Below are 25,007 nucleotides of genomic sequence, written 5' to 3' on the forward strand. Positions count from 1 at the left end.
TTATGTAAACAGTCTTATACTCAAGTAGGTAGGTCAGTCTTTTATGGCTCAAGAGAGCTAGCCTATCAACATCTATAGCAGCAATTCAAGTACTTTATTCAACCCTGGAAGAAACCTGAACAATATTTTAAAGTGAAATTGAAAAGTAATGGTAATAAAGAAAATACTATTACAAAAACAAAATGACCCAACCTCTGCCCTTCTGAAAAATATGTCAGACATTAAAATAGGTGGGTCATTCATTTACCGCTTAGCAGCACCCAAATATTGCACATCTATTCTGTTAACAATAGAACGGCTGCTCTTCTCATAAGGAGTTATACTGGCAAACGACGCTGTAATTGTGGTATGTTTGCTACAATGGGCTGAATCGCTCGGGGTTGACTTTTCACCGGACTTTTTGGTCATACATTCGTCGTGTAACTGCCGGTGGTGATTTTTCAAGTGCCGGAATAAATTAGTCGTGTTGCCTTGGGATGTGGCGACTTTGGCCCGACAAGTTTTACAAAGTACCTGTTTCTGATGCACATCTGAAGTTTCGAAACCGAAGTAGTCCCAAATGACAGACGTGCTACTCTTCTTCTGTATTAAAACTAAATCCTCCTCCACTTCTGACCCGGCGGCAGCAGCCATTTCCTCCAGGACGTTTGTTTCTTCACCAAAGTTGTTAGTGGGCGTGTACGCGGTAGCCTCGTCAATGGCCGCCTCTGATTGGTTAGCGTGACGGCATGCCCTGCTCACAAGTAGTTTACCACTTCTGATTGGTGAGTTTGACAAGGCATGAGAGTAGCACGAGCAGGCTGCATATACACAACAGACATGTCAGCCAGGAGAGCTAAATAACGTTCGTCTAAAACCGAAGCCTTCACGATCTCAAGATTGAGACTTCTGAAATCGCAATTTCGATCTGAAAACGATAAATCGTTCAGCCCTATGTGAGAGTCCAGTCCATAGTGGATCTAGCCTAATAGTGTGAGAGTCCAGTCCAAAGTGGATTTAACATAATACTGTGAGAGTCCAGTCCATAGTGGATCTAACATAATAGTGTGAGAGTCCAGTCCATAGTGGATCTAACATAATAGTGTGAGAGTCCAGTCCATAGTGGATCTAACATAATAGTGTGAGAGTCCAGTCCATAGTGGATCTAACATAATAGTGTGAGAGTCCAGTCCATAGTGGATCTAACATAATAGTGAGAGTCCAGTCCATAGTGGATCTAACATAATAGTGAGAGTCCAGTCCATAGTGGATCTAGCATAATATTGTGAGAGTCCAGTCCATAGTGGATCTAACATAATAGTGTGAGAGTCCAGTCCATAGTGGATCTAACATAATAGTGTGAGAGTCCAGTCCTTAGTGGATCTAATATAATATTGTGAGAGTCCATAGTGGATCTAACATAATAGTGTGAGAGTCCAGTCCATAGTGGATCTAATATAATAGTGTGAGAGTCCAGTCCATAGTGGATCTAACATAACAGTGTGAGAGTCCAGTCCATAGTGGATCTAACATAATAGTGAGAGTCCAGTCCATAGTGGATCTAACATAATAGTGAGAGTCCAGTCCATAGTGGATCTAACATAATAGTGTGAGTGTCCAGTCCATAGTGGATCTAACATAATAGTGTGAGAGTCCAGTCCATAGTGGATCTAACATAATAGTGAGAGTCCAGTCCATAGTGGATCTAACATAATAGTGAGAGTCCAGTCCATAGTGGATCCAAAATAATAGTGTGAGTGTCCAGTCCATAGTGGATCTAACATAATAGTGTGAGAGTCCAGTCCATAGTGGATCTAACATAATAGTGTGAGAGTCCAGTCCATAGTGGATCTAACATAGTAGTGTGAGAGTCCAGTCCATAGTGGATCTAACATAATAGTGTGAGAGTCCAGTCCATAGTGGATCTAACATAATAGTGTGAGAGTCCAGTCCATAGTGGATCTAAATTGCACTTTTAACATGTGTTCATTAATAAAAAGTAAAAAAATAAAAAACATATTTTCACCGACACACAGATCACAGCACCCAGAGGAACCACCTGCTTTATTGCAGCGGCCGTGCATAATCTATGTGGCTCGGGTCTGATAAAGTGAATACTCATAGTACACTCATTAGTTGAAGCAACAAAATATAAGTCAAAAAAGCTTTTTCAATCGAATTCATCGATGCATCGTTTAAGTCATAACCATAACTGTTGACAGTTTTACTGAAAAGCAGTCTTGTATTTTTTAAGTGCAATGACAATACCGATATTCTATTCTACTCCCTCGTGTTTTCTTACTTTTCTGCCCATTACATAATCAATAATAAACATGAAATGTGCTTTGGTCAGTAGTTTTTTGAAAATGTCTCTGGGTTTGAGGACTGCCTTTTTTAAACTACATGGAAAAATGCAACGTTTTACATAGCTATTGTTGTGTAATAATCATTATCCCATGCAGCTTACAATATCAGTGAAACATTCATTAGGTATGTGAGCAATCAGGGACCTTTTTAGGTAAAGTTATATACATATCCAACATGTTATCCTAGATGTGATTAAACATGGTAAATGAAATGCTCTGGTAAAATGTTTAATCTGATTGGGACCTGGATGACACTGAACTTTATTTACATTGTAGACAAGACAAACCAAACAGTCCAGTCGCAATCGATTGTTATACCCCGAGAATTTACATTGCAGCATCCCACAGTTGCTTCAAATCTGATCCGTTTTTTTCCCCCCAATAAATATTATTTTGGAAAATTGCTATGATGTCATCACTTTTCTCAGGCCAACCAATCTCTTTAAAATGTTGTGCGTTGTTTGCTAGGTAGATAGGTGAGGTCATGGTCAGAAGCAATGATGTGGCGTTGATGTCGTGGCATTGCATCATTTACAAAGAGTCAAATCCAGTTACATTGATGTCATCTTTATATTGCTCACATCCTCGAGATCAGTGTTTCTTAAAACTTCTAAAGGCCTTAGTGGCCACATGCGTGGACAGCACCTTTTAGCTCTTATTTCCAAAATTGTGCACACTACTGAATTGGGGTCTTATGGCCGCTTAAGTGGACACTTATACTGCCATCTGGTGGTGTCAGAAGAGTATAACATACAATGGAATTTTGAAAAAAAAGTGTAAAAATAATAATTAGCATGTCACTACACATGAAGTACACGTTTGTGTACTTATGGACTAAGTACATCATATAAAAAGATGATTCTTAGTTTTTATTTTAATTAGGGTCCAATAAGCCCAAATAGTAAAGAGAAATAAAAAATGCATGTAAACAAACAGCTTGGGCCTTAAGAGGTTAACCATAGAGCGGCAGTGGCCTACTGTTGGGCCTCGAGCGCCCCCTACAGGGCCACCAAAAGACCTAGTTTCTTAGCTGTGCTCCTTTTCAGAGAAGTTTGTTAAGCGCAAAAATTATGACTTCAGTTGGGGGTCTGCAACATGCGGCTCCTCAGCGCCGCCCTAGTGGCTCCCTGGAGTTTTTTCAAAAATGTATGAAAATAGAAAAAGATGGGGGGGGGAATCTATTTTTGTTTTAATAGGTTTTCTGTAGGAGGACAAACATGACACAATTGATTTATTGAAACTTGTATTAGTAGATTGCACAGCACAGTACATATTCTGTACAATTGACCACTAAATGGTAACAACCCAATAAGTTTTTCAACTTGTTTAAGTCGGGGTCCATGTAAATCAATTCATGGTACAAATATATACTATCAGCATAATACAGTCATCAAACAAGTTAATCATCAGAGTATATACATTGAATTATTTACATTATTTACAATCCGGGAGGTGGGATGTGGAGGGGGTTGGGGCGGGGGGTTAGGTTGGGTTGATATCAGCACTTCAGTCATCAACAATTATATCATCTGAGAAATGGACATTGTAACAGTGTAGGATATGTACAGCGAGCAGAGAACATAGTGAGTTCATTTGATTATTTACATTTGATTATTTACAATGCTGGGAGGTGGGATGTGGTGGGGGGAGGGTGTTAGTCTAGGGTTGTAGTTGCCTGGGGGTATTCTTTTTGTGCGGTTTTTAAGGAGGATAGAGATGCCCTTTATTTTACACCTGTTGGGAGTGCATTCCATATTGATGTGGCATAGAAGGAGAATGAGTTAAGACCTTTGTTAGATCGGAATCTGGGTTTAACGTGGTTAGTGGAGCTCCCCCTGGTGTTGTGGTTATGGCGGTCATTTATGTTATGGAAGTAGTTTGACATGTACGTACTTCGGTATCAGGGAGGTGTAGCGAATTTTATAGACTAGGCTCAGTGCAAGTTGTTTTACTCTGTCCTCCACCCTGAGCCAGCCCACTTTGGAGAAGTGGGTAGGAGTGAGGTGTGATCTGGGGTGGAGGTCTAGAAGTAACCTGACTAGCTTGATCTGGGATGTTTGGAGTCTAGATTTGAGTCCCTAATTTAATCCGTAATTGTTAGAAATCTCACTATTTATATTAAACATGCTTTTCTGATGAGAGTATTTGGCGAGTGCTGTTTTATCCTCCTAAGCTGGTTCAAGTCATATCTACAAGATAGGAACTATTTTGTTTCCATTGGTGACTTTGTATCAGAACCAACCAACGTAACGTGTGGAGTCCCCCAAGGTTCAATCTTGGGGCCGACTTTATTTAACATCTATATGCTCCCACTAGGACAAATCATGCAAAATAATAACATTGACCATCATTGCTATGCCGATGACACCCAAATCTATGTAGCGCTATCACCAAATGACTATCGCCCCATAGATCTTCTGTGCCAGTGCATTGAGCAAGTCAAACACTGGATGTGCCAAAATTTCCTACAACTAAATGAAGATAAAACTGAGATAATTGTTTTTGGTGCTAAAAAAGAAAGGTTTAAAGTCATCCAACACCTTCAATCACTGTCCCTGAAAACCTCAAATAAAGCCAGAAATCTTGGGGTTATTTTAGATTCTGATTTACATTTCGACAGTCACATCAAATCAGTAACAAAATCGGCCTACTATCACCTCAAAAATGTAAAAAGACTTAGAGGGCTCATGTCAGCTCAAGACTTAGAAAAACTTGTACATGCCTTTATTACCAGTAGGCTAGACTATTGTAATGGTCTCCTTGCAGGTCTTCCCAAAAAAACTGTCAGGCAGCTACAGCTTGTTCAGAACGCTGCTGCTAGAGTTCTAACAAAGACCAAAAAATGTGAGCACATTACACCAATTCTTAAATCCTTACATTGGCTCCCTGTACATCAGAGAATAGATTTCAAAATCCTCCTGCTCACATATAAATCACTACATGGTCTAGGGCCCAAGTATATCACTGATATGCTCCCACTATATACGCCCTCTAGATCACTAAGATCTTCTGAGAGCAATCTGTTAGCGGTTCCAAGAGTAAACTCAAATCAAGGGAGATCATCATTCAGTCACTATGCAACACATAGCTGGAATAAACTTCCTGAAGATGTCAGACTCTCCCCAACTCTCACTACTTTTAAAACTAGACTGAAGACTTTTATGTTCACCTTAGCTTTCAGCTAAATCTTTTAATCTTTTAACTTTTAACGTCTGCACTGTTTTTATTTTTATTGTCTGCATTTTAATTTTGCTTTTATTTTCTTTCATTTCACTTTGTTGTCTGTGAAGCACTTTGAGTCTGCCTTGTGTATGAAAAGCGCTATACAAATAAAGTTGCCTTGCCTTGCCTTGCCTCCTAATTTTGACAGTCCTTGAACTCACCGGAGTTTGTTTACATGTATAACTTTCTCCAACAATGCCAGAGAAAGATGTTTTGTACAACTCTTTCTTTGTCTCATTTTGTCCACCAAACTTTTTATGCTGTGTGTGAATGCACAAAGGTGAGCTTTGTTGATGTTATTGACTTTTGTGGAGTGCTTATCAAGCATATTTGGTCAGTGCATGACTGCAAGCTATTCGATGCTAACATGCTATTTATGTACGTATTGCATCATTATGCCTCACTTGTAGGCATATTTGAGCTCATTTAATTTTCTTTACTCATGTCCTCTGTATATTTAATTTATATCTGCATTCTCTTGACATATTATCTGTATGTAATATTGCCTGCATTTCTGATAGTGGTTTGTGTGCCATGTTGTTCCAGACCACAGCAAACGTTACCCAGCTTGCATAGATTGTTATAAATCCATTAGAAGAAGACAGCCCGCCATTTTCTTTAACTTGGACACACACATCTATACCTTTGGCCATTCTAAGCCAGTAATATCCAGGAGTTATCTCACCCCCTGAGAAGCCTCCGTTTTACTAATGTTTTCCAATATTGCAAAAATGGGTAGAATAAGTGTTACATTTCAACATTTCTGTCAACGAAGATTTGTGTCAGCCTGCGACATAGTCATTTTGATAGTAGGCTAATATAGCTAATATAGACATGTATATCATGTGTTGCCTTCATTATATTACTTATAGAAGGCTTTTAATTTTGTGTTGCTCCAGACAGATTTTTATTTTGTATTTTTGGTCCAATATGGCTCTTTCAACATTTTGGGTTGCCAACCCCTGACTTAAGTGGTGAAGCTGTATTTAATTTTCACCTAAATTTTAGTTAAGAATGATTTATTATTATGTGTTATTAATGAAGTTCATTTTAGCACTACATAATTGTATGTACAGGTATTTATGTGTCCCTTTTTATGCAGTATATTTGGTTAGTACATGTTTACCTAATCAGCCTGACCTAAGCTATATATCATAATCTTTGTCATGAACACATGGTTTCATATAATTTGACAAGGTTGTTAAGATGATAAACCATAAGTAGGTTTGAGATAATTATTGAAAATGTTTAAAACCAAGTGTAAGATTACTAACTCACTCTTATTTGAGTGTGCCCCGGGCCTCGTTTTGCAAAGTATCTATGGATTTAAAAGAATGCTTTTATGTAGTAACCTCACCCTCTTAACTTTCACATTCAAACTTGAAAGGGAACTGTCAATCTATTGTTCTAATGTCAGCTATAATTACAACAATGTGTGTTTTAATAATTAACGATAGTAATGTATTTGCTTTGCAAGAAAAACTCATTTTAAATAGCTCTGTTGCGGAGCACAGACCCTTTTCCCCAGTCAGCTCGTATAGTCGAAATCCATTTATTTATTTGGACCATATAAAAAATTTACAAGCACAATCAAACAGTCACGTTTGTGCTCAAATTGTCAAATGTCCAAAAAAAAGTGGGAAGAAGCAGAACCTGTCTGGTCTCGCCCGTGTCCCATAATACGCGTTTGATGGTGATAGCAGTCAATGAATATTTTTATACTTTGTGAGCACCATATGCTACTGTTTCTTAAACTGGGTCATATGTGTACCTTGTTTAAATTCCATACTTAATCCATTCCATAGTTTAATTCCACATAAACTAATTATTTTCAGTGTTGTGCATGAATACAAGTGCTTTATATTGTGTTTATTCCTCATATGTTTTTTTCCCCTCTCGTCAAGAGAAACTCTTGCCCATTTCTTGGCAGCTCAATGTTTGCTTTGTACATGACTTTTAAGTAAGGTCTGAATATTTCAATGTTTTAGATTTAATGAACAGATAAATTATGTGTTTCCTATAGCCAGCCTTATGGATTATTCTAATGAATCTCTCCTGGAGTACTGTTAGTAAGTGCCGTGTACTTTTATGATTATTTACCCATGTTTATAAACAGTAACTCTGGTATGGTAAGACTGCAGTACAGTATAGAGCAGTGTTTTTCAACCTTTTTTGAGCCAAGGCACATTTTTTGCGTTGAAAAAAATGCGGAGGCACACCACCAGCAGAAATCATTAAAAAACGAAACTCAGTTGACAATAAAAAGTCGTTGTCGCAATTGTTGGATATGACTTTAAACCATAACCAAGCATGCATCACTATAGCTCTTGTCTCAAAGTAGGTGTACTGTCACCACCTGTCACATCTAGGGCTGCAACAACTAATCGATTTAGTCGATTAAAATGGATTATTAAAATAGTTGCCGATTAATTTAGTCATCGATTCGTTGGATATATGCTATGCGCATGCGCAGAGTTAAAAAAATTGTATTTAATTTTTTATTAAATTTATTATTATTTTTTTTTTAAATGAACCTTTATTTATAAACTGCAACATTTACAAACAGCTGAGAAACAATAATCAAAATAAGTATGGTGCCAGTATGCTGTTTTTTTCCCAATAAAATACTGGATAGGATAGAAATGTAGTTTGTCTCTTTTATCCGATTATTAATCGAAGTAATAATCGACAGATTAATCGATGATCAAATTACTCGTTAGTTGCAGCCCTAGTCACATTACGCCCTGACTTATTTTGACTTTTTTGCTGTTTTCCTGTGTGTAGTGTTTTACTTTTTGTCTTGCGCTCCTATTTTGGTGGCTGTTTCTCTTTTTTTTGGTCTTTTCCTGTAGCAGTTTCATGTCTTCCTTTGAGCGATATTTCCCGCATCTACTTTGTTTTTATCCTTCTTCGTGGGGACATTGTCGATTGTCATGTCATGTTCGGATGTAAATTGTGGACGCCATCTTTGCTCCACAGTAAGTCTTTGCTGTCGTCCAGCATTCTGTTTTTGTTTACTTTGTAGCTAGTTCAGTTTTAGTTTCGTTCTGCATAGCCTTCCCTAAGCTTCAATGCCTTTTCTTAGGGGCACTCACCTTTTGTTTATTTTTGGTTTAAGCATTAAATACCTTTTTACCTGCACGCTGCCTCCCGCTGTTTCCGACATCTACAAAGCAATTAGCTACCGGCTGCCACCTACTGATATAGAACAGTATCACACGGTTACTCTGCCGAGCTCTAGACAGCACAGACACTCAACAACAACACATCATTTGCAGACTATAATTACTGGTTTGAAAAAAATATTTTTTACCCCAACTACCGTAATTTCCGGACTATAAGCCGCACCTGACTATAAGCCGCACCAGCTAAATTTAGGGGAAAATACAGATTGCTCCATATATAAGCCGCACCTGACTATAAGCCGCAGGGTTTTGATGTGTAATTACCGTAGTATATAGGGGTTCCTGCTACCACGGAGGGGATTGTCGGGACAGAGATGACTGTTTGGGAACGCAAAGCGTCCCATTTATTAACAATAAATCTTTCAATCATTCAATCAAACTTTCACATCTTTGACATGGCGAACAGCATTCGTGCAGAGTACAAATAATACAACGGTCTAAAGTAATACAAAGTGCTCGCCTGTACGTTATCAAAATAACCAGCCTACCGGTATATGAAAAGTCAGTCTTTAATCATTGTGTCATCGTCTTCCTCCTGCGTACTAAAACCACCGAAATCCTCTTCGTCGGTGTCGGAGAAGAACAGGCCGTAAATAAGCCGCACCCTTGTATAAGCCGCAGGGACCAGAACGAGGGGAAAAAGTAGCGGCTTATAGTCCGGAAATTACGGTAGGTGAAATTAGACAATCTCCCACGGCACACCAGACTGTATCTCACGGCACACTAGTGTGTCGCGGCACAGTGGTTGAAGAACACTGATATATAGTATATTATGAGTCAGAATTTATTTTGCCTTATTCAGTATTGAAACAGTTCTTGCACTACATGTTGTATGTCTTTAATGTGTGGTTTTCAGCTCATTTTGTTATCTAGTGCACACTGTAGCGCAGGTATGGTAAAACTTTTTCACATATAGGGCTGCACATACATTTTTTTAAAATGTCACTTTTGATATTCCTTTCCTTGTATTTATTAACCTTATTAAAATACCCTGTACCTAATACAGGGGGCAGCTTGGTTGCTGTGGTAGCTGCCAAACGACGCTTGCAGTAAACGATTGCAGTGCATGCACAAAACCGGAAGAACCTGCTAAAAGCGCAACCAAACGAATAAAAGAAACAAATTCTTATCACAAGCATTCAAACGGTCAGATCTAGAAGAATATCAAGCAGCCTGACACCAGCATAATTTCATACAACACAACACTTATAGCAACAAACCAACACTTCGCCTTTCCTCTACTGCTAAAACTCCCTAAGCAAGCAGCGTTATTTACTCTCATCCAGTAGCAAAGAGATGTGCATTTTCACGTTTAGAGTAACCTTCAATGTCTCCTATTTAATGTGATACCAAGCTTATCCATGTAGACCTTGTAAATGCAGATCATTTTTTAAAAATGTTTGATATGTCTTTATCCAGCAAGCCAAGGCTCCCAAGCACAAGGTTTAGGACAGATAACGTCAACTGGACCCAATAAAAACATTAGAGTAGTCTGGACAGAATCCTGGCACTAAAACGATTGCAGTTGGCTTATTTTATTGTGAAAATGTGAGGACACTACGCACAGTTGTGGTGTTTTGCTTAAACAGGAACCACTGTGCTTACGAAAGCTTTTAAATTTGCGTGAAGTAGCGTACATTCTAAAATCACAACGTAACCATAACAAGTGACGCTACTTTTAGGCCCTGTTTTGTGCTGTCATTTTTATTAATTTGATGGGTAGTTTGCTGTAAAGTTAAGTATTTTTATTTAGACAACATGTTTGGAAAGTATGATAATATACTGTGATATTTGTTGCAATAATGGATACTATTAAAGTTTAAAAGGCATGCAATTTCAAGCAGTACATATATTTTTTCTGACAAAATGAAAAATATCAGTTAAATTTAGTGAGAAAATAAGTGGGAAGTGAAGTGAATTATATTTATATAGCACTTTTCTCTAGTGACTCAAAGCACTTTTACATAGTGAAACCCAATATCTAAGTTACATTTAAATAACTGTGGGTGGCACTGGGAGCAGGTGGGTAAAGTGTCTTGCCCAAGGACACAACGGCAGTGACTAGGATGGCGGAAGCGGGGATCGAACCTGGAACGCTCAAGTTGCTGGCACTGCCACTCTACCAACCGAGCTATACCACCCCAAAGTACTTTCTTGACACATTTCCAGGTGTTTGCGGGCCGGATAAAATGATGTGCAAGATGTGACCCCCGGGCTTTGAGTTTGACACCTGTGTTCTACACTTAAACCTGTGTGTGGGGCACTGGGAGAAAAGTGGGTGAAGTGCCTTGCCCAAGGACACAACAGCCGTGACTAGGATGGCGGAAGCTGGATTTGAACCAAGAACCCTCAAGTTTCTGGCTGGCTGATCTACCATCTGAGCCACCCCACACTCCCTTTTTTATATTTGTGCGTGTCCCTAATATTGCTTTGTAATGATCTGTTGTGGGGCATACAAAACCCAAAAGCAGTGAAGTTGGCACGTTGTGTAAATGGTAAATAAAAACAGAATACAATGATTTGCAAATCCTTTTCAACTTATATTCAATTGAATAGACTGCAAAGACAAAATACTTCACGTTCGAACTGGTAAACTTTATTTTTTGCAAATATTAGCTCATTTGAAATTTGATGCCTGCAACATGTTTCAAAAAAGCTGACACAAGTGGCAAAAAAGACTGAGAAAGTTGAGGAACGCTCATCAAACACTTATTTGGAAAATCCCACAGGTGAACAGGTGGGTGCCATGATTGGGTATAAAAGCAGCTTCCATGAAATGCTCAGTCATTCACAAACAAGATGGGGCGAGGGTCACCACTTTGTCAACAAATGCGTGAGCAAATTGTCCAACAGTTCAAGAACAACAATTCTCAACAAGCCATTGCAATGAATTCAGGCATTTCACCATCTACGCTCTGTTATATAATCAAAAGGTTCAGAGAATCTGGAGAAATCACTGCACGTAACATTGAATGCCTGTCACCTTGTATCCCTCAGGCGGTCAATGTGTAAAGGATATCACCACATGGGCTCAGGAACACTTCAGAAAATCACTGTCAGTAACTACAGTTTGTCACTACATCTGTAAGTGCAAGTTAAAACTCTACTATGCAAAGCGAAAGACATTTATCAACAACACCCAGAAACGACGCCGGCTTCGAGCTCAACTAAGATAGACTGATGCAAAGTGGAAAAGTGTTCTGTGGTCTGACGAGTCCACATTTCAAATTGCTTTTGGAAACTGGACGTCGTGTCCTTCGGACCAAAGAGGAAAAGAACCATCCGGACTGTTATAGGCGTAAAGTTCATAAGCCAGAATCTGTGATGGTATGGGGGTGTATTAGTGCCCAAGGCATGGGTAACTTACACATCTGTGAAGGCACCATTAATGCTGAAAGGTACATACAGGTTTTGGAGCAACATATGTTGCCATCCAAGCAACGTTATCATGGACGCCCCTGCTTATTTCAGGAAGACAATGCCAAGCCACATTCTGCGTGTGTTTCAACAGCAGTACTAGACTTGGCCTGCCTGTAGTCCAGACCTGTCTCCCGTTGAAAATGAAGAATGGGAAAGAATTCCACCTGAAAAGCTTCAAAAATGTGTCTCCTCAGTTCCCAAACGTTTACTGAGAGTTGTTAAAAGGAAAGGCCATGTAACACAGTGGTAAAAATGCTGCTGTGCCAACTTTTTTGCAACGTGTTGCTGCCATCAATTTCTAAGGCAGTGGTTCTTAACCTTGTTGGAGGTACCGAACCCCACCAGTTTCATACGCGCATTCACCGAACCCTTCTTTAGTGAAAACATTTTTTTTGTTTTTTTTTCAAATTCAAGACAAAGTTATACGTTTTTGGTAACACTTTAGTATGGGGAACATATTCTAAGTAACAAATACTTAATTTAGAGTTATTTGGACACTAGGGGCACATATTCTAAGTAATAAAGACTTAATTTAGAGTTATTTGGACACTAGGGGAACATATTCTAAGTAATAAAGACTTAATTTAGAGTTATTTGGACACTAGGGGAACATATTCTAAGTAATAAAGACTTAATTCAGAGTTATTTGGTTAGGGTTAGGGTTAGAGGGTTAGGGTTATAATAAGGCCATGCCGAATAAGGCATTAATAAGTACTTAATAATGACTAGTTAAGAGCCAATATGTTACTAATTTGCATGTTAATAAGTGACTAATTAATGGTGAATATGTTCCCCATACTAAAGTGTTACCATGTTTTTTTTACTGGTGCACATAATGAAGCGTGCATGAACATCACCTTGTTCAAACAACAAAACCAACACAGTGCATAAACTCACAACAAATTACACACTTGCAAATCAGTCAGCAGTCGCCGGATCCGTAATACGCCGATAGGGAGAAGTTTTTATTTACACGATGAGTCTGTGTGTTTTGACGTCCGCCGAACCCCTGAGCCCGACTCACCGAACCCCCAGGGTTCGATCGAACCGAGGTTAAGAACCTCTGTTCTAAGGTAATGATTATTTGCAACCAAAAAAAAATTGGTTCTCAGTTCGAACATTGATTAATTGATTGATTGAAACTTTTATTAGTAGATTGCACAGTACAGTACATATTCCGTACAATTGACCACTAAATGGTAACACCCGAGTAAGTTTTTTAACTTGTTTAAGTCGGGGTCCACGTTAATCAATTCATGGTAAAATATTTTTAAATATCATTAAATATATTGTCTTTGCAGTCTATTCAATTGAAAAAGTTGAAAAGGATTTGCCAATCATTGTATTCTGTTTTTATTTACCATTTACACAACATGCCTACTTCACTGGTTTTGATTTTGTAGTAAATATTAGGGCTGCGAATCTTTGGATGTCCACGATTTGATTCAATATCGATTCTTGGAGTCACGATTCGATTATGAAACGATTTTTTTCGATTCAACGCGATTCTCAATTCAAAAACGATATTTTTCCGATTCAAAAGGATTCTCTATTCATTCAATACATAGGATTTCAGCAGGATCTACCCCAGTCTGCTGACATGCAAGCAGAGTAGTAGATTTTTGTAAAACGCTTTTATAATTGTAAAGGACAATGTTTTATCAACTGATTGCAATAATGTCAATTTGTTTTAACTACTTAATGAACCAAAAATATGACTTATTTTATCTTTTTGAAAATATTGGACACAGTGTGTTGTCAAGCTTATGGGATGCGATGCAAGTGTAAGCCACTGTGACACTATTGTTCATTTTTATAAACATTTTTTTATTTGTTTTTATTAGAGATGTCCGATAATATCGGCCGATAAATGCTTTAAAATGTAATATCGAAAACTATCGGTATCATTTTTTTTATTATCGGTATCGTTTTTTTAAAAAATTATTATTTTTTTGGTTTTTTTAATTAAATCAACATAAAAAACACAAGATACACTTACAATTAGTACACCGACCCTAAAAACCTCCCTCCCCCATTTACACTCATTCACACAAAAGGGTTGTTTCTTTCTGTTATTAATATTCTGGTTCCTACATTATATATCAATATATATCAATACAGTCTGCAAGGGATACAGTCCGTAAGCACACATGATTGTGCGTGCTGCTGGTCCACTAATAGTACTAACCTTTAACAGTTAATTTTACTCATTTTCTTTAATTACTAGTTTGTATGTAACTGTTTTTATATTGTTTTACTTTCTTTTTTATTTAAGAAAATGTTTTTAATTTATTTATCTTTTTTTTTTTTAATTTTATTTTTTTTAAAAAAGGACCTTATCTTTACCATACCTGGTTGTCCAAATTAGGCATAATAATGTGTTAATTCCACGACTGTATATATCGTATCGGTTGATATCGGTATTGGTTGATATCGGTATCGGTAATTAAAGGGTTTGGTCAATATCGGATATCGGCAAAAAGCCATTATCGGACATCCTTAGTTTTTATAAATGTCTAATGATAACGTCAATGAGGGATTTTTAATCACTGCTATGTTGAAATTGTAACTAATATTGATACTGTTGTTGATAATATTCATTTTTGTTTCACTACTTTTGGATTGTTCTGTGTCCTGTTTGTGTGTCCTCTCAATTGCTCTGTTTATTGCAGTTCTGAGTGTTGCTGGGTCGGGTTTGGTTTTGGAATTGGATTGCATTGTTACGGTCAACGTGCCCTCTAAGGTGCACACCTGTGCAATTGCGCACTGCTCACGCGTCCTCTGCGCACAGCAAATCTACGCCTCGCAAAAAATCAAATCCCACTCTAAACAAAATAAACAAATCGTTTGTTTTGTATGATTTTGCAATGCAACTGTGAGTAACCGGTGACGAAAGACGGCCACAACAGATAAAAACAATGTTTGTCAACACTTAAATTATTGTAACATCTGTGGAGACACTTAAAGGAGGACAGGAATTCCATCGGTCCCTTTATTTAGCAAAATTGTTTGTCGGCCATAACCACACCAAAACAATGTGTAAAATACTTTTATCTAGCAAAACCGGTCGTTGTCTACCGTACAAACCAAGGCAAAAGCAACTCTTTGTCATCTGTTATATCAACAGCAGCCGCTTGCTCTCTCTCTCACCTGCACCAACACATACACTATGGCAATTAGCCACTGGTGCGTTTATGGCCACACAAAAAGTTGGACAACTCCAACACTACACGTAAAATGTAAATTTCAGGTCGTTTTACTATGACTCCTCAATCAGTGTGCTTATTCTACTGTCATTTGTTAAGAATGTTATTTTTTGGATATCAATCATGAAATTATGTTACAGGACTACATAATTGCTAATAAAAATATTTATTTTACGGACAGTAAGTTAATAAACACTTCATCTCATGCAACATGTGAATGTTTTAAGGGGAACTAAATGTGATCTCTGAAAGGGGTACACAATCTTTCCAAAGCAGGACCCCCACCCAGGCATAAAATACTACAGTGCATAGCTGATTAAAAAAACACAATATCTAAGTGGGCCAAATCACATACTGTATATTAGAAAATAATCTCTTGAAATGTACTAGTCACTTGATTATAATAATAAGACATTTAAATTGTTATGTCAGGTTTGTTCACACACATGAACATTTTGAGGGAACATTGGTTATGGTATTGCTGTGTATTGTTTTGTTGGATTGATTAATTAAAAAAATGAAAAATAAAAATAAAAATCGATTTAAAAAAAAAAAAAAGAATCGATTCTGAATCGCACGTGAGAATCGCGATTCGAATTCGAATCGGTTTTTTCCCACACCCCTAGTGGATATGCTGAGGGCGTGCCACCAATGGCCCCCGGGCCACACTTTGGTCACCCCCGCTGTAGAGGCTCGTATTCCCCCCTTTCCGAGTGGCCACACGCCCGTGTCATTGATTCGTTTATTTCGGGTGACGTGTGGAGCCAGGACGACGCGGTGCCAATCATGAGGAAAGTCCTCTCCTTCGCCGAGCTGACTCCTGTGTGTTGTTACATTGTAGCGGAAAGAATGTCGGAAAGGGCCGAGGATGACGTCAGGGGGGAGCAGCGCCGAGCGGCCAGGCAGCAGCTGAAGCAGCAGCAGCCGATCCAGCGGGGAGAAGGCTCCACAGCAATGGCGACTGTTGCGGAGCGGAGATCCTTGCCGAGTCCAGAAATAATGCTGGGACAGCCTTGGAGCAGCTGGGTCGACGCCGCCAAGCTCCACGGCAATGACGGTGAGTCCCTTCGCGTCCCGACTGTGTACGCCGAGGCGAGCCCGGAGCGCCACAGTCGCCGGGCGCTAGTTCGCTTTAGTCGCGGCCGCCGTTCGCATGCATTTGTCGGCGAAATGGGAAGGAACCTTTTAGTGGTAGCAAGTGCCAGCATTTATTTGTGTCTCTCCGATCGCCCCCACTCCCAGGTGCTGAATTGGAGGAAAGTTTCAAAGACTCGGGGAAAAATCGCGAAGCCATGCGTTTGTGCAGAGAAGGTAAGTGTGTTTTTTTTTTTTTCTGTCTAGGGCCGAATGGGTATTTTGCTTGTGGGGATTTGGCACACAAACACACACCCTCAAGCCGAGTCAAACTTCAAAATGACCGAACAAGCGTTTTATTTGTGAAACACGTCTCTTGCGTATGTGCTACTTTGACATCTGTCCCTAAAATAACTTATTTGGTAACTTGGCTCGTCTGTAGTCGGGGATAGGCTCAAGCTTTAGAAACAATAACACTGTCATGTCTTACTAATGCAGTGGTTCTTAACCTTGTTGGAGGTACCGAACCCCACCAGTTTCATATGCGCATTCACCGAACCCTTCTTTAGTGAAAAATAAAATGTATTTTCTTCATTTAATCTTAATTTATAAATATTAATCATAAAATTATGTTATTATATTAAAGAAATACTAATAAAGATATATTTTACAACAATATAGAGAAAGTTACAGGAATGTACACATGATCCCATATGTTTACATCTCATTGTGCAACATGTGAATGTTTTAGTGGGAACTACCGTATTTTTCCGATTATAAGTCGCAGTTTTTTTCATAGTTTGGCCGGGGGTGCGACTTATACTCACGAGCGACTTATGTGTGAAATTATTAACACATTAGCGTAAAATATCAAATAATATTATTTAGCTCATTCACGTAAGAGACTAGACGTATAAGATTTCATGGGATTTAGCGATTAGGAGTGACAGATTGTTTGGTAAACGTATAGCATGTTCTATATGTTATAGTTATTTGAATGACTCTTACCATTATATGTTACATTAACATACCAGGCACGTTCTCAGTTGGTTATTTGTGCCTCATATAACGTACACTTATTCAGCCTGTTGTTCACTATTCTTTACTTATTTTAAATTGCCTTTCAAATGTCTATTCTTGGTGTTGGGTTTTATCAAATAAATTTCCCCAAAAAATGCGACTTATACTCCAGTGCGACTTATATGTTTTTTTCCTTATTTATTATGCATTTTCAGCCGGTGCGATTTATACTCCGGAGCGACTTATACTCCGGAGCGACTTATACTCCGAAAAATACGGTAAATGTGATATCTGAAAGGGGTACAAATTATTTCCAAGGCAAACCCAAACCCTTCTTTAGTGAAAAATTAAATGTTTTTTCTTTATTTAATCGTAATTTATAAAAATTAATCATGAAATGATGTTATTATATTAAAGAAATACTAATAAAGATGTATTTTATCAACAGAAAGTTACAGGAATGTACACATGATCCCATGTTTACATCTCATTGTGCAACATGTGAATGTTTTAGTGGGAACTAAATGCGATATCTATAATGGGGTACAAATTATTTCCAAAGCGGGACCCCGACCCAGACATACGATACTAGTACAAAACACTTATATTAGAAAATTATCTCATGGAAATGACTGCTGTCGTTTGATTTTAATAATAAAACATTTAACTTGTTATTTAGTCAGGTTTGGGACAGGTGTGCTGCTGGTGTGGCCACAGTGCATGTGCACGTCTGAAGTTTTTAGACGCAGACGCTCGGCCGAACCCCTGAGGCCGACTTACCGAACCTCTAGGGTTTGATCAAACCCAGGTTAAGAACCAGTGTACTAATGTCAACATGCATCTACAGCATTTGCAATATTTGTCTTTTAAATACAATGTCAGCATTTGATCTTTTACCAGGAATAGTTGTACTATTTGGAAGGAGAGTGAAGTATGTATGTGCAGTATATGTTAAGTATGTGTCTATAGAAGTGTATTTATCTTTTTTGTACAGGTTTAGTTATAGTCAACACAGTATTATTTACATTCTTAACATTAGACATTCTGAGAAAAGTATTAATTTGAGATTATTCTGTTAAGTAGGTGTGTAACGATTCGAGTCGATATTCGTGGTTGCCGATGTGATTCAGGGACTATATATATATATATATATATATATATATATATATATACTATACAGTACATGCCAAAAGTTTGGACACACCTCATTCAATAGGTTTTCTTTATTTTCATGACTATTTACATTGTAGATTGTCACTGAAGGCATTAAAACTATGATGTGGAGTTATGTACTTAACAAACAAAGGTGAAATAACTGAAAACCCATTTTATATTCTAGTTTCTTCAAAATAGCCACCGTTTGCTCTGATTACGATTCTGCACACTCTTGGCATTCTCTCGATGAGCTTCAAGAGGCAGTCACCTGAAAGGGTTTTCACTTCACAAGTGTCATAGTTTTGATGCCTTCAGTGACACAATCTACAATGTAATTAATAATGGAAATAAAGAAAACACATTGAAATGAGAAGGTGTGTCCAAACTTTTGGCCTGTATTTTGTGTGTGTGTGTATATATATATATATATATATATATATATATATATATATACTATATACATACATATGTATGTATGTACTCCGTATTTTTCGGAGTATAAGTCGCTCCGGAGTATAAGTCGCACCGGCCGAAAATGCATAATAAAGAAGGAAAAAAACAAATATAAGTCGCATTTTTGGGGGAAATTTATTTGATAAAAGCCAACACCAAGAATAGACATTTGAAAGGCAATTTAAAATAAATAAAGAATAGTGAACAACAGGCTGAATAAGTGTACGTTATATGAGGCATAAATAACCAACTGAGAACGTGCCTGGTATGTTAACGTAACATATTATGGTAAGAGTCATTCAAATAACTATAACATACAGAACATGCTATATGTTTACCAAACTATCTGTCACTCCTAATCGCTAAATCCCAAGAAATCTTATACGTCTAGTCTCTTACGTGAATGAGCTAAATAATATTATTTGATATTTTAAGCTAATGTGTTAATCATTTCACACATAAGTCGCTCCTGAGTATAAGTCGCACCCCCGGCGAACTATGAAAAAAACTGCGACTTATAGTCCGAAAAATACGGTATATAAAATACGATTCAGTGAGTTGAAATCTATTCAGTAACTTTTTAGCAAAAAAAAAATCAAACAGTCTGACCGGGAACTAAATAGTGAATACTGGACACTGCAGGTGAAGTTTCCTATATTCCTGATATTTCTTGTAAGGGAATTATGTATAAATGAATGATGGTTATACACAAGCAAGTAAACAACAATTAATGGCCAATTATTTGACTAAAGTGCAACCAACACTTTGCGTTAAATTACCAAGAAGAAACCTTTTCTGCTCACGTTGTCAACATTCAAGAAATCTTCAATAAAAGTACAGTACCCAACATTTTAACAGTAGATTTACCTGCTAAATAAAGTTCCCCGACCTGGCCATAGAGTATCCGCTCTCCGCCCTGGCGTCGCCGATTAAGGACAGTGTCCCAGGTGTTGGCGCCTCACTTTGTACTTTCCGTAGGCTCCCTGATCCATTTCTCATATTTCTTTTGCCAATTGTGTTGTTGTTGCTTCGTGGTGTTGTGTTTCGGAAGTCGGTTCACAGCAGTGTCTCTTCCGCATCGTTTTTGGCTTAAAGTTGTGTTGCAGCTTTATATTATTGTGTTGTCGTTTGTCTTTGTTGTGGCTTTTGCAGTCGTGCTGTAGCTAAACGTTGTTTTGTTTTAATTTAATATTGTCTTGTGGCGTTTTGCATTTGTTGTAACCTTTCTCGACCACCGTAGCTTTCCGCCATTTTTGTATTGATGGGCAGACAGATTAAACAACGATTAACGTCTTTATCATTAAAAGTGCTAAACTTCATATAAAGTCTGGCGTTTTTAAGTCCAATATTTTCCTTTTCCTAGTTTCAATAAAATCGATCAATTCCCTTTCATATTGATGTTGGATCGATACCATCTTCCGGAAAGCAAACTTGCCGAGCACACATTAATGTAGTTGAATCTAAGGAATATGAATATAAAACTACAGTAACCAACATTTTAACAGTAAATGTACCCGTTAAATAAAGTTCCCTGATCCAGCCATACAGTATCTGTTCTCCGCCCTGACATCGCTGACGACAGTGCGGAAGCATGTATGCCCCCTCATCTTGATGGTTTTGGCCCCTCTCTTCCTAATTTCCATAGCCTCCTTGATCCGTCTCTTGCATGTATTTGTTTTTGATTAAATGACTTTACCTTGGCTGCCAGTTGTTATCACTTCCGGAAGTTGGTGTGTCAGTTTTCGGCTTCAAGTTAAGTTGTGGCTTAATATTATTGTGTTGTCGTTTGTCTTTGTTGTGAATTTGCAATCGTGCTGTGGCTAAAAGTTTTTGTGTTATAATTAATAATATTAATGATATATCCGCTATTTTTGTTTTGATGACGCCACAGACGGGCAACAGACTTAATGTTCAACATTATTACCCTAAAAGTGATAAACTTCATAAAAAGCCTGCCATTCTTAAATCCACAGGTTTCCGTTTTCTAGTATCGATAAAATGTATTTGTTTCCTTTTAAAACAATCTTGGATCCATACTTTTCTTGCCGAGCACAGATCGATATACTTGAAATTAGCAATATAAATCGATCTTATCGTTACACCCCTAATGTATAAGTAAAGTATGTGTAAGTATAATTAACCTTTTTGTAAGGTTAGTTATAGTCACAGTATAGTTTAGCTTCAAAGTCAACACAGTATTATTTACATTTTTAATATAGATATTCTGAGAAAAGGATTCATTTGAGATTATTCTGTATTTTACCTGATCAATACACTAATAATATTTGGCAATGTATTACGGCACTGTGTCAAATCCTTACCAGACAAATACAAACCTTCAAAGGTTTGATTTCGCTGTATGAACCAGCTAAACTTTGCTGACTACAGCAAGAGCTTAGTGTGTTGTGTTCCTTTTAACTTTAAACTAAGTCATATGGTGCACGGGTGTACTGTATGCATTTATTTTCCATATTTCCAGTAAAATAAAATAAGACTGAGCTGCTCACCCTTCCATTAAACACAGCGCTGTGTATATTAACATAATGATACAAAATATACTTTGAAGTGTTACTATGCAATATAACTATTGTCTTGTTTAAAAACTTGAATTTCATTATCCACTCACTGTTATCTAACATTAATCTCTTCGCTATTAGGACTTATTGTCTCTTATTCAATGACACATGGACCGCACGTGCATTGCTGGAACTTGTTACAGCGTTGTTAAGTTAGCTCTTGTACAAATAGTGATTCATCTTGAGTTGAGATTGAGTAAAAATAATGTAAATCTGTTTTTTGTCTTAAAATGTTTGCAGTGTTTCCCAGAGATTGGCAATTTATTTGTGGCAGTATGATGTCGTCATACAATTTGCATAATTGGCTATGACGCATGTGATACATATAATTGAAAACAAATCTATGTTATTAATATCAACATATATTTTTCTTGTCACATTATATTGTTTTGCTGTAGTTTTCAATTGTTGCAGCTTTCTTTATCACTACAATGTAACACAGGCTGCATTTTGTACACCCCTGGTTTATTTACATATTTTATTCTGCCCTCCCTGAATGTTGGCATTTAGTTCTGCAGATAGTGTCGGTAAACAGTCCTTTTAATTATAGATGTAAAAACGTACAATAGTCTCCACAATGAAGTACTGCAAAACTAAGCACACAAAGGAAAGTATATTAGTATACACATGAAGTGCACATATATATATAGGAAGCATGTGTAATAGCTTGGTTATAAACTATGCATCCACACAGGATACGGTTGGCTCTCAACCTTCATACAGCCCATTGACAGGCTACCAAAAAATAGCACTGCAGTCGATTTAACGGCCCAGTCACTAAACTCTGTAGAAATTAATATCAACCACTAGCTTTGTACTATCAGGCTAGTCTACTGCCCTCCGCACTGTGTGTGAGTGTGTGCTAACTAGATACAGAAGCCTGTTTGCTCAAATCTTAAACTCTTAAATTTTTGAATAAATAATGTAAAATGTCATCCATCCATCCATTTTTCTACCGCTTGTCCCTTTTGGGGTCGTGGGGGGTGCTGGGGCCTATCTCAGCTGCACATATCGCAGTTATTGTGACCAAAATTATGACGCTACCAATATTATTGCGGTATTGTTGAATGTGCTTATGGACACACTGAAATCTTATTTGTAAAATATGTTAAAAAATAAGTAAACACAATGTTTGAACACACTGTTAGAAAACACACTATTTTGCATGTTTTGTGTTTTTTATGCTTCACTGTCTTAGACTACAGTATACACTCCCGCTACCACCAAATACACCTATAGACTGTATCTCTGTTGCTGCAGCAGCAGAGGGTTTATTCTGTCTTGACACTTTGTATTGATATTTTGTATTACATTCTTCCCTTAAATGATCATGTTTACAGTGATTGTTTTATATGTATTTTCTATATATGTCGCTTTGGATAAAAGCGTCTGCACATATTTATCACGTATTTTGTCCCACACAATTCACGAAGGTGGGCTACACAAAATTGGGTTGGAAAGCTAGACTAAATTTAGACTTGTATAATACTGTATAGCCACTGTCCATCTGATTGTCTAGTTAGCTAACATATATTACCACGCCCCCTACACAATCTGGACTGTGGTCCTAACTTTTACCCCTGTTGACTTTTACAATCATTTATTTCAACTGTATGTTATTCAAGTATGACATTTTTAAATGTAATTAATTTTATTGACAAGCAATTCTATTATGGTCATACTCTTGTTTGCCTGCGGCTACGATTTCAGTACTATTGAAGATCTTTGCTCCTTCTCAACTCTGTGGTAATATTCTTTTCAGAAAATGCAACCAATAGTACGTTAATGTTAAATCTTACTTGTGAAAAGTAATCCCCCGATTCCTATTTTCAACAGTCCGCTCATTTGAGCAGGAAAACGCTGAACACCATCTTTGTTTTCTACCCATCAACTGTCAGTTTAGGCTGCTCGCCGGCTCCTAATCACCACTTCAAGATGGCGGCCCAATTTCTCGCGTCACAGCACCCAATGCTGCGTCTACTTATAAGATGTCTATGAGTTGCATTGCGTGATGCTAGCAGCGTCACTGCACCAAGAGTTGAAGACACTTCATGAGGACCAGATAATTCACCCCCTTCTTTTCATTCCACTATGGTACAAACGCGCATAGCCGCTAAAAGCGACGAAAAGCATGAATGCTCTTGAAGCATGTACGTAACGATTTATCGACGCTTGAAAACTTACCGACTTTAATTTTCATTTATCGTCGGTTCATTGATTTATCAAATATCGACCCAGGCCTACTAACACCATTTTATTACTGTCTTTCTTTTGGTCATCTCCATCAAGATGAACAAGCACCGAATAATTCAGTTGGAAGAGTCGCTTAAGTCATATTAAATTCCCCCCAAAATTATGTTGTCAGAGTGTCAATCTTAATGTTTGTACATTAACTGTACAAACATAAATATATACATACTGTACATATACATTCACTATACAAACATACATATACACATACTGTACATATACATTCACTGTACAAACATACATATACACATACATGTACATATACATTCACTGTACAAACATACATATACACATACATGTACATGTACATTCACTGTACAAACATACATATACATGTACATATTCATTCACTGTACAAACATACATATACACATACATGTACATATACATTCACTGTACAAACATACATATACACATACTGTACATATACAAGTACATATACATACATACACTCATGCATATAATCACGTTTCATCAAACATAAATTAACGTTGTTGCCCTAAGGGAAACTGGGTAACACATGGCACACTGACAAAGCTTAACCTATTGATACTATAACAATCTACAAGGTTAATATCGGTTGCTTCTCTTTCTTCCCCTCCATTTTTCTGCATTCTTTTGTATCTCTAGTTATCATTACATATATGTATTGTTGCATTTGAACAACTGTATTGTTGATAATGGATGTAATTATTGTTATTATTCATTATCAATAGTGATATTTCTATTGGTATTTGTATTGCTCCATTTGTAGTGTAATAATGCTCATTGTCATTTCTGTATTATTATTTATTTCACTAACTGCTTCTTTGCTATCACTTTTACCATCATATTTGTATATATCGTATTTGCTGATGTTGTTCTATTGTTGTTGTTATTATTGTGTTTGCTGTTGTTGTTCTTGTCTCTCTGTCTAATCCCCCTCTTGTCCCCACAATTTCCCCCTCTGTCTTCCTTTTTTTCTCTTTCTATCCCCTCCTGCTCCGGCCCGGCTGCACCAAATGATAATATAAATAGATTTAATAAAGTCATTTCCAATACAGTCTGCAACTCTTTTTCTTTACTATAGTGGTCTCGATAGCGGGTACCGGTTCTCAAAAA

At 37.5% G+C, this 25,007-nt stretch overlaps 1 protein-coding gene across 3 annotated transcripts in view; it reads left to right on the forward strand.

The window, feature by feature from the left end:
• The window catches only part of LOC133648434 (ataxin-7), an 83,795-nt gene that overhangs the window by 14,943 nt on the left and 43,845 nt on the right, over window positions 1–25,007 (forward strand). For 2 of the 3 annotated variants that reach the window (XM_062044522.1, XM_062044531.1), the window contains exons 1-2: window positions 15,089–16,435; window positions 16,621–16,689. In XM_062044522.1, coding sequence (XP_061900506.1) covers window positions 16,030–16,435; window positions 16,621–16,689 — 475 coding nt within the window. In that variant the 5' untranslated portion in view covers window positions 15,089–16,029. Of the gene's footprint in view, window positions 1–15,088; window positions 16,436–16,620; window positions 16,690–25,007 lie in introns of those variants that run through there. The other variant, XM_062044538.1, reaches the window with a different exon arrangement.

This window comes from Entelurus aequoreus, linkage group LG01, assembly GCF_033978785.1.
Source record: "Entelurus aequoreus isolate RoL-2023_Sb linkage group LG01, RoL_Eaeq_v1.1, whole genome shotgun sequence".
Lineage (NCBI taxonomy): Eukaryota > Metazoa > Chordata > Actinopteri > Syngnathiformes > Syngnathidae > Entelurus > Entelurus aequoreus.